We start from the raw sequence: 11,138 nt of genomic DNA, 5'->3' as shown, positions 1-11,138 counted from the left end.
TTTTAATCTAATTATGGATAAGTCAAGTATACGGTAAACACCCGTTCACATCAGTGTCGCAGTCACACGCCTGGTTATATGCCATAAATGTTAAATTCTGATAAAATTGTCAATACACAATTTGATATTTAGTGGAAGATGCAAATGTTTCATGAAAGAGCCCGTGTCTTTACTTTTCCGTCCTTCAGATGTTTCTCTTTGAACGTATACATTCTACTTTGATTATGGGAAGTAATAAATTTTAAGAATTGAAGAATCAAAGGTGTCATATAGAATGTCTAAGCACATCGCATCCGGGCTAAAACCTACTGGTGTTATAGCCAAAAAGCTCCACCCTCATGGCGATGTGGTTATGCCAGGACTGAGGCAAGAAACGAAAATAACGGGCATCAACTGCGTTGTCCAGTTGGTTTGTGACAGGGTGGCTCCTGTCGACGTTACCCGGAAATACCTGAAAGGTAAAATGATGAAATAGATCTGCAAGAGAGGCTTGACATCGCCTGATATTGACACACTGGATTAACCTTGCAAATCAGTGGTCGATGTAGTGAGTGTGCAGACTCATAAATCAGGAGAAGCTAGACGAATGCACAGCGCAGATAAAAAGATTGGAAGAAATACATTCGCAACAGAACTGAATCACCTTACACATATCTCATATGCCGTTTATGTATTTATCTGGCATACAATATATATATAAGGAATCTTTACATGTATATACCATTTCTGAGCCTATGCTGTCGGCATATGTCGTCCAAATAATCCGATCTGTGCTGTACTCAAGTTTGTATGACGTCACCCACTGATTGGCAGCTGCATTAGGCTGACCCTGAATGATGGTGCACGTGACCCGCTTCATTTCCCCTAAATCCACCTGAATGGTAGTAATTGTGAAATAAAAAGCAAGTGCAAAGTTACCTATATTCTTATATCCGTTGCAGATATTAGCTGAAAATATGCCTCGTGTATGGCTACTGATTTTACATTTAGATATTCCCAAATAAGCAAATGCATTTACTTATTTATCAGTTTGGCTGTGCAAATGCATGACATCTTTATTCAAAACGTCGCAACCGCGAAAGTAATTTCCTTACCGACATTAAGGGCCTCAGTGTGACGTTGTGGAAAGCAGTACTACAGTCCAATCAGGTTCCCCTGATGGTTGAAACTTAGGAATTACCGAAAACGTCGGACAGAAAAATCTTTTCATGATTGTCTTCAATCGAAGACCCTATTGATATAAGATGTCTATTTTCTGCCAATTCGCACACCAGTCATACTATTATTTACGAACCTGATGAGGATATTGAAGGGAACTAGTCACTTTTTCGACGGGAGATGATATAGAGAGAACACTATTGTTGAGTTTGTTTGTTTGCTTGTTTGAATTGCCCGGTAAAACGCCTAATTGCAAAACACACCAAGTTTGTACTGAACAAGCTGCATTTCCCGACAGATTTATTTGATCCACTCACACCGGGAAGGACCCCTACTCTTTTCGATGAGTGCGTGGATCTCCTCAAACACGGGACCTCCATCTAACGTCTTACCTGAGGGACAGCCCTAGCCGAAGCTAGGTATGCGTACTCATTTTCACCTGAGTGAAGTGAGACAAGTCGAAGGCATAAGATCGGTAGCGCATCAACGGATTCGAACCCAGAACCTCTGGGCTATGAACCGAATACCCTGCCGATTGCGCCACACGACCCAAGTTTATATATGAAAGCGAATGCCTTGCTACCTGTAACCATTGTCCGATGACGGGGTACTTGGCTACCCAGGCGCCTCCACCGACAACTCCGTCTAACCGACCGCGGTATGGCTCGTAACCAGCACGCAAAAACGAGGATGCGGTGATGCTGCCATCGGGTATGGCACCAGATTCCATCCCAAGAGGATTGCCACAGGCTGGAAAGTGAGGACAAAGAAAAATACGCGAAAAGTCACGAGCTGAAAGGCAAACCCCAAGGAAAGGACATGTCGATGAATTCTCAGAAGATGATTGATTTTGGGGAAATGAATAAGTTAAATAATGAAAAAGTTAAATTCTACATCAAAGGTGTCGTTATACGTTACGAATGTTTAGGCACAGCGTTGATGCAATAAAGAAACTTGTCATTTCATGCAGAGCAGTTATAATTCCTGCAATACTTCTCAAACCTCGATGGAGTAAAGATATTTACGAACAAAACTTTCATTTTCTTTGTTATCAATTCATTGACATTATACAGGGTTACTTCTTCTACAAGAAAGGTTGAGTTTAGATTGTATCTTATTTTGACATATTCAAAACAGCTCGAAATGTTATTTGAAACCAAAATCTGACCTGCTTTTATTACGGACAAATGCACAACAGCGAAATGGTCCTTACCATCACATGGCTATATCTTATATATTTCATTACGTGCTTTATTGCATAAACATCACCTACATCTTCCCACTGTTTTTTCTACAGTGCACAGTAGTTTTCCTGTCGGATTTGGCATATACTATAGCTACTAGACAAAATCATGAGCTAAGATCATGCTTTGAAAAATATCTATTTCGTATAGAAGCTCCTAAATTTGTTCTTATTTTGTTTATAATTCATACATTCGCAGAAAACATCCGGTTCTGTCCATGATCCATCTGTTGTGCATGTTCTTGTTATGACGTCACCGGAAATGACGTGATATCCCGGGGAACATGGGTAGGTGCAGTTCTCCCCCGGCAGATAAGGACAGTCGCACACGGGCCCGGTAGTGTTGGCTTGGGTCGGTGGGTCAACACATACTCCGGGAAATCCCGCTAAAGAGAAACAGATTAACTTGATTAAAGAGGCAACCAATCACGTAGCCTGAGTCAACATCCCGAATGGGATTGGCAGCCAATCGGTGAGCCTGGTGTTATCTGGATGAGTCCATTCTGGCACGGAGGGGGTACGTTTTTTTATTCATCTTTGGACTGTTTATATAATGTCTCTCAGTGGGAGTATTTTTGAACTGGTCTACTTTGCAATTTTACATAGGTTGTGCTGGAAGAGTCCATCCTTACATGGGGGGATTTTTAAAATCCATTTTTGGGACTTTGGTGATTACGTCCGAATCCAATTTTAGCGGATGTATTTTTGGACTGCACCACTTTACATAGGGGCATCGCAAGAAGATTCCATTCTTGCTTGTTTTCAAATGTAGTTTTAGAAAGGTGATGATTCAATCTTCCATTTTAGTGAAAGTGTTTTTTTCTGGTCTATTTTACCTTTACGTGCCTTTTGTGCTTAGTTGAACCTTGGACTGGGTTGCTTAATCAAAAGGCCATGTTTTCAGTGGGAGTATTCCTGGACTAGTTTATTGTGCAAATTCACATGGGTGGCACTGGAAGAGTCCATTCTTGCACTAGGAATTTTGTAAGATTCATTTTTGGGTGTCATTAAGTGTCATTAGTGGAAGTGACTTTTAAACAAAAGTGTTCGATTTTTGCACATGGGTGATTTTGGAATAGTCTATTGTTGCATGGGGAGGGAGATGGCTGAAATATGCTGCATTTGCTCTCAAGCAAATGTCAGCCTTTCTACTTCCTAATTACTTATGCAAATGAGATCGTAATTTGGATAATCGGCATCTATCTACATTTCTCCCTTTCTCAGTTACAAAATGTGTGACAGGTTTAAAAAGTCCTTTTATGGAATGCTATAACTTCATAAACTCTCATTATCAATTATGCAAGTTAGCTGTTGATTTGCATGGATAGCTTGTTACTATGTAAGTCATCACTTAGGCTATCTACATACCAAAAATCATGACGACCCGTCAACACGTTCTCGAGTTATTCTCGTCCAAATTTGAAAGGAAATCAGCGCCTGCAGTTCCAGGGGTCGCAAAATTACACCACTTACTCCCCTCCAAAGAGCTATCTACCGCTCAAATATCACGACCACAGCATGTCCAGAACTCGATATATCAAAACAGCAAGTTCCGCTGCAGAACCATAACAAATTGCTAGGGGACCGAAAATCTAATCGTTTACAGGTCTCATCAAGGCCTTTCCACATACTAAATATCAATACAATCCATTCAAGCGTTCTCGAATTTTGCTGGTCACAAGTGTCTGGAGCGACCTGTCATTCGGCACCACTAATGTGACCTCAATACGACAGTAATTGCCCCATGTGCGGCCATTAGACTGTAGGAACCACTCGCACCGGGAAGGACCCCTACTCTTTTCGATAAGGATCGTGGGATCTTTGACGTCCTCGAGGAGTGGCTCTCCTCAAACGTGGGGCCTCCATTTAAAGTCCTATCCGAGGGACGGCCCTAACCGAAGCTATGTACAAACTGAAGCTAGACGTAACCACCAAACGCAGGTGAGGGTTTATAAAGAAAACAAAAATATTGGCAGAAACAGCAATGTCACCATTTACAATGCTCGTAACTACACTCGCAGGTTGGCAAGGATTATGACTAAGATTAAGAGGACGCGTACGACGATGCGGTGATGCTGCCATTCCAACTGAATGTGCACAGGATAGGACTTTAAGACTCACCCGGTGGACCCCAACGTTAAAACCATTGATTGAGAGAGACTTTTCCATAACTATAACGGTCTATAGTTTTTTTCTGCATTAGACAAGCAAAATAGAATAACTATTACCTTTACACACTGTTTTCTCAGTTAAACGGCTGCTTACATTTAGACTTATTCTGGTCTACGTTGAAACCTACTTGTGTTATAGCCAAGAATCTCTACCCTCATGGCGATGTGACGATACCAGGACTGAACCACGAAACGCACATAACGAGCATCAACTGGGTTGTACAGGGGGTTTGTTGCAGGGTAGTTTGCGTCGAAGTTACCTAGAAAAACCTGAAAGGTAGACAAATGACTTAGATGAGAGCATTCTTACTTTCCTGTGTAGTATGGTTTTATTCATGAGCCCTAGATCTTCGCCACTACAATGATTGAATAAACTCCGTATATCTCTCCGAGACCAACAATTTTGATAGCGTCGATCAAAACCAATGCATCAAGACTACTCCAAAATAAACGTTCAAAATCGATGTTTATAATGTAACTCCGCAGCATTTCATTGAATTCAGGAATTAAAAAATATCTTGATATCTAACATACTACTTCTGAGTCAGTGTTGTCGGTGAAGGTTGTCCAAATAATCGAATCCGTGCTGTACTGGAGTTTGTATGACGTCACCCAATGGCTGGCAAAACCAATGAGGTTATAACTAAGCCGACCCTGAATGATGGTGCCCATGACGTGGATTATTTCCCGTAAATCCACCTGAAAAGCATTATTTGTTCCCCATAAATAATGTGGTATGTGAAGCAAAACAAGAACGACAGGATTTAACCATCTTGAAATTGACAGAAGATATCACTCAGGATGTTGAAATTAGGCCATATTGATTGATGTACAGATAGTAGAATAAAACGTAGGACGTTATATGAAAGACACAGTTGTTTGGTCTATTAGCATTTATGCTAGCTGCATGGGCCCGTTGAGTTACCATTGCCGAGGCCGTGTCAGGTATTTTACCGTGACTGTGTCAGAGTCGTGTAAAACATCACGAAATCCGTGGAGAGCCCAGACTACCACGCGTACCCAAGAGATGCCGTTTAAGAGATTATTATCAGTATGCCTACCTGCAGCCATTCTCCGATGATGTTGACCCCGGCTGCCCAACCGCCTCCACCAGTATTCCCGTTTAACCGGCCGAAGTAAGGCGCGAGACCAGGGCTAAGGGCCGAGGATGCAGTAATGCTGTAATCAGGTATGGCTCCAGATTCCATTCCAAGTGGTTGGGGACAGGTAGAGAGGCTGACTGCAGCTGAAGGATCTAGTAGATAAAAACATTGACAAAGAGAATGATGTTGGTGGATGTTACATGTAAGATGCCGGCAAATGTTGCTAGCCACACGTGCCCGTTGCGACTTACCTTCGCCGAGGCCGTGTCAGGCATTTTACCGTGACCGTTTCGGGGCCGTGTGAGACATCACGAAATCGCCGGCGAGCCCAGCAAGCGACGAGGACCCAAGTCAAATTCACAGTTGCCATGCCGGACGCCATATCTACACATTGCTTCAATTTTTGGTTTCTATAGTGAGTGTAGTAAGAGTATCAATTGAGCTTCTTAAGAGTTGAGCTTGGACGGCCGACTCTTCTCTTAGTGTCGGGGGACCACAACAAGAGTCTATCACCTGGTTCGTTGGCTCGAGCCACGTGCCCCGCAGCCGACGCTGTTTCACTTTTGTAGAGACTTTTGGTAGTGGTCCGTACAACTAACTTCCACCATGGACAGTTGTAGACTAAACGAAGTATCTTCGTATATGTGCCATTGAGTTTTTGGGAATGTGACCTGGTCATAAGCCAAGATTCAGATCCGTACAACAGAATTGTTTCAATACATGTCTGAAAGAGTTTTGTCTTGGTTTGTTTTCTGATGGGGGATTTCCAAACTCTGTGCAATGAGTGAAGGGCACTCCATGCCAAGGCTATCCTAACATTCATATCATGAAGACTATCAGTGAAACCACCTACGTATTTGAGGATGAAACAGGACTGGATGGGAAAGGTCTTCTCTCACCCTGACAAAACTAAAGCCATGTTATTTGGATCACCTCAGAAACTGCGTCACGCAGGAAACACTGTCACTGTAACTGATGGGTTTAACTCATTTGAGCAGGTAAAAGTGTATACTTACCTAGGTGTCACCATGGACTCCTCTCTAAACTGGTCAGCACACACAGAAAGGATGGTAAAGAAGCTCCTTGCTGGCCTTAGTGCCTTAAGCCGGGCTAAGCCTTATGTTACTAAGGAGATCCTGCTAGTCATGTGTCGAACCTTGTTATATACTCACCTGGATTATTGTGATACTGCATGGTTACTGTCACTTTTTCATTGTAACAAAGTAAGATCACAACAGTTGACTAAACTGCTAAATCGGGCAGCCAGGATTATTACTGGGCGATCACTCAAAGATCGTGTACCTACAGAAACCCTGCTTACAGAGGCTGGTATGGTACCCCTGGTTGAAAGGGTGAAATTGAACACGTTAGTGACTGTACACAAGGCAGTTCGCCACAAGGCACCTGCCTACATGACACAAATGTTCAAATGGCTGTCGCCCCCAGTGCTTAGAGTTCGTACTCGCACTGCTACGAAACAGCTCTACAACTTCGACCCTCACATGCTGGACACTCCAAAAGCACATGTGGAAACCTTCAAGGGCAGCCTGCAGTACCTAGGGCCTGTCCTGTGGAATAGTCTCGCTGCTGATCAGCGGAAACACACGTCAACGTCAGCATTTAAAAACGGACTGTAGATGACTGCAGATGTGCCTATACTGAGACTGTTTTGTACATGTAAATGTTTGCAACGTTATTTGTATATTGTTGGGTTTAAACTGTGTCATGTAATTTTTAATGTGTGTCCAGGGATACCTGAAAATCAGATCAATGGATCTGAGGTATTCCCTGGTAAAATAAATAAACTTGAACTTGAAACTCTGCGATGAAAGACAAGCAGTTCTGGAGGACTAACTTCGTTTGCTCCACCTCTCAAGAGGAAGAAAGATGATGAGTAAGAGTATGTCGAGAGGGGCAAAGACAATAAACCACCCTATTTTGGACTGTAACATGTGTTGTCCGCGTATTCATACTACACACTGTACACAGTACTACAATCTTAGCTGTAGCTAATTAAAGGCATTGTAGTAGAGCGTACTAAGGGGAACAAGAAAATGGACCACCCAATTTGGGGCTGTAGTAAGTGTAGTTCGTGTATTCATACTTCACAGTACTAGAATCTTTTTGTGGATAAAACACCGTTCCTACACAGTTCAAATAATGTTTCTGTTTATATACCTTTCCCCACCCACCTTGGTAATGAAAACAGAATGGTCTGCTTAATGATGTAATCAAAATTCAATGGGCTGGCCTAAACATATGAAACACATGTGCCCTTAGATATAGGTCAAAATGAGAATTATAGAAAACTCTATCATCTCTCCATGTTGATTGTTATTTAAAGTATATTTCAGCCCCAAACAATGAAAATTTATGTACACAGACTCAACTTATTCCCATCCAAAAATACTAATAAAACGACCGCTGCAGTTCAAAACAAGCCGAAAGACATATTCACCATTACGAAATCATGAACCTGGCATCTGAGGAAATTTTGACCTTCAACTTTGTTATTGTTATTGGTCGGTTTGAATACTCTCTCTTCGCGCAGCCAGGGGCTGAATTGGGTGGGGCTAATGAGTGGGAATACATCGCTAGGGTCTGGAGCGAGCTGACATTCGGCGCCACTCAGGTGACCTCAATACGACTGTCGCAACTGTCTGGAGCGAGCTGCCATTCGGCGCAACTCAAGTGACCTCAATCTGACTGTCGCAACTGTCTGGAGCGAGCTGCTATTCGGCGCCACTAATGTGACCTCAATGGGACTGTAGGTTTTGAACCACTCACACCGGAAAGGACCCATACTCTTTTTGATAAGCATGGTGGGATTTTTGACGTGCTCGAGGAGTGGCTCTCCTTAAACACGGGACCTCCATTTAACCGACCCCCCCCCCCCCTGAGTACGTACAAAGAATACAAAAATAAACTAACACATATATTAAGAATTGTTAAAAAGAATCATTACCACGGAAAATTTACGGAAGCGTCGACAAATGTAAAGCAAACTTGGAATTTAATTAACGACTTATTCAACCTACCAACCTACCTACCTAGTCCCTTGACCTCCAGGTCGTTGGGGGGGACAAGGTAGACATGAAGATCGAGATGATCTTATTAAAACGCTGAGATAAATCTAAAGCTGCCCCACACAAATTACACAAGCACAAGCTATCACAGATAAAAACAAGCGTTCGCAAAACTCAACCTCCGTGAAATGGGTGAGGGTGCGGTGGTTTGAGGGTGTTAGGGCTAGGCTAACAGTATATGATACGTCCGATTGGCAAAATTGTCCGGAATTCTACAGGATTTTTTCCGCGCCTATGTAGTTGCATCATCCCGTTGGAGTGGAATAATTTGGGTTCACAGATTGTCATGGTATTTGGAATGCAGATAGTTTTTGTCATGAACTGTGAGCGAGCGAATGAGTGAGAAAGCTCTGGAGATGTCTTACATAATCAAATTTTATTATACAAATCAGGGGCTAATTTGCATAGATAATGAGGACAGTTTAAAAGCCTACTTCATTTAATAATAGCAGATACTCAAACATGAGACACATGTAACTAACAAAGAGAGAAATATTAGCCTAACTGAGTAGTGTACTAGTATGTTCGATTGGGCCACAGCAAGTAAATTTTATGGATGACATCCGCGCGCGCATTAATGTTCGCCTGATTTCAGGAAAAAAAATTTTCTTCTGCAGGGACCGTCAACATGACGATAAAGTACCAAAATGAGCAAATATATTGTGTTGTAGTCTAATGATTGTACTTGTACAAGTGACACTTGCGAGGTACCCAGGACTGTAGTTGTAGAAATAAAACTTATTGGATATATGGAAGCTATGAGTGTGCTTAACAACTTTGTTGATGATGCCAGTCTACCACACTAGTGTCACTTTTACCACACCAGTACATGTCTTAAAAACAGGGATGAATGCCTTGCCTCTGATGTTTTGTCCCTTTAATTCTTTTTACAACAGTGGTCACAACTTTATGGTGCCTATTTTTGATTCTTGTTTGTTTTTACCTATCTTGTTTTTTTTCGTCCCATTGCACTATTTTTGCAGTCTGCAGAGGATGTCATCCATAAAATTTACTTTCTGTGGCCTTGGTAAAAATTCCCGGAATTTACAACAAGTCTTACGCGCGTGCGTAATTGCATCATCCCTTTGGAGGGTAATAACACGGGAAGGGTTGACGGATCGTCATGCTTTTAGATCTCTAGATAACTTTGGGGATGCCTTCTATGATCAATTTTTTTATGCAAACCAGGGGCTAGTTTGCAAAATTAACTAATCCGCAGCATTTCATAACAGGACAGCCAAACGTACATGTATTAAATTTGTAACTGAAAAAAGAGATTTTTATAGATATTTATAGATATTAAATATACAAATAGCTACCTGGCTCCGCAATGTAGTGCGTTATATACTTCCAATGTGTATAATGGACTATCGAGATAGAACATGTCAATATTGACGACTTGATACATTGCATGAACGTTTCCACAAAGTAATATAGTTTTCTTGTACAACCCCTTTAAGTATAATATACAACTGCTGCAATACAGATAATTATTTTTCGACTTGTTGCTTGTAGCAATTATGATGTATATAACGTTCTTTGTTTCACAATGCAGTCCACTACATTGTGTATCCCATATGTCTAATGTACAATCCCTATAAACAATCTCATCAATGACTACAAGTTACTGTGAAAACAAACCCTGCTTTTTTCAACAATGTATTGTACCGGTAGTAACTGTTACATGTACAACCCTTTTAAAACTTATAATATATGCCCCTGTACACAATATCATCATTGCCCTTATTCTTTGTGTACAGATTATCAAATCTTATGGGAAACATGTACACCCTACCATGTATAATGTACTGTCCCTATAGTGCCATTTGTTGTTGACCTTTGGGGTCACTTCCTGTGGAGACGGGGTAAGTGTGCAGCCTACGCTGGTAGCAGCATGACGTAAAACCACCTAAATATACCACGATTGCGCAATACCCACTCAGGGCCACTGTAAAACCCATTTTCCACGTACAAACATCCCCTGCAAAACAGTCAGAAGCCACTAGACGGAAAAACGCTTCGTACGTTTCTTCTCCTTCTCAAGAACTACCTACATACGAAATATCAGATCAATCTGTCATGGTCTTACGATGATGGACTGTTCACAGACACGCCCTATATAAAGTTTCTACACATACCTATTGTATCATGCAAATTACCATTTAATTTGCATAACAAGCATACAATTATGTACATCATTATGTAAGCTATCTGCATACCTACAGTCATTAAGATCCATCAACCCCTGCTTGCACTATTCCTTCTCAAAACCTTAATTTCATTAAACATTAATTTCACCGCCCCTGCGAAACCCCTAGGTGGCCAAAACTTACACACCTTACTATGCTTTTACACAGCTAACTACCACTAAAAAACT

At 41.6% G+C, this 11,138-nt stretch overlaps 1 protein-coding gene across 1 annotated transcript in view; it reads left to right on the top strand.

Annotated features, from left to right (window-relative positions):
• The first annotated feature begins 6,538 nt into the window (after positions 1-6,538).
• The window catches only part of LOC118420231, a 7,525-nt gene continuing 2,925 nt past the window's right edge, over positions 6,539-11,138 (top strand). The window contains exon 1 of the mRNA XM_035826951.1: positions 6,539-6,673. Within this exon, the coding sequence (XP_035682844.1) occupies positions 6,539-6,673 (135 nt within the window). The remainder of the gene's footprint in view (positions 6,674-11,138) is intronic.

The sequence above is a fragment of the Branchiostoma floridae genome, chromosome 7, assembly GCF_000003815.2.
Source record: "Branchiostoma floridae strain S238N-H82 chromosome 7, Bfl_VNyyK, whole genome shotgun sequence".
Lineage (NCBI taxonomy): Eukaryota > Metazoa > Chordata > Leptocardii > Amphioxiformes > Branchiostomatidae > Branchiostoma > Branchiostoma floridae.
Note: the sequence above shows the minus strand (reverse complement) of the source record. Positions and strands in the feature narration are given on the sequence as shown.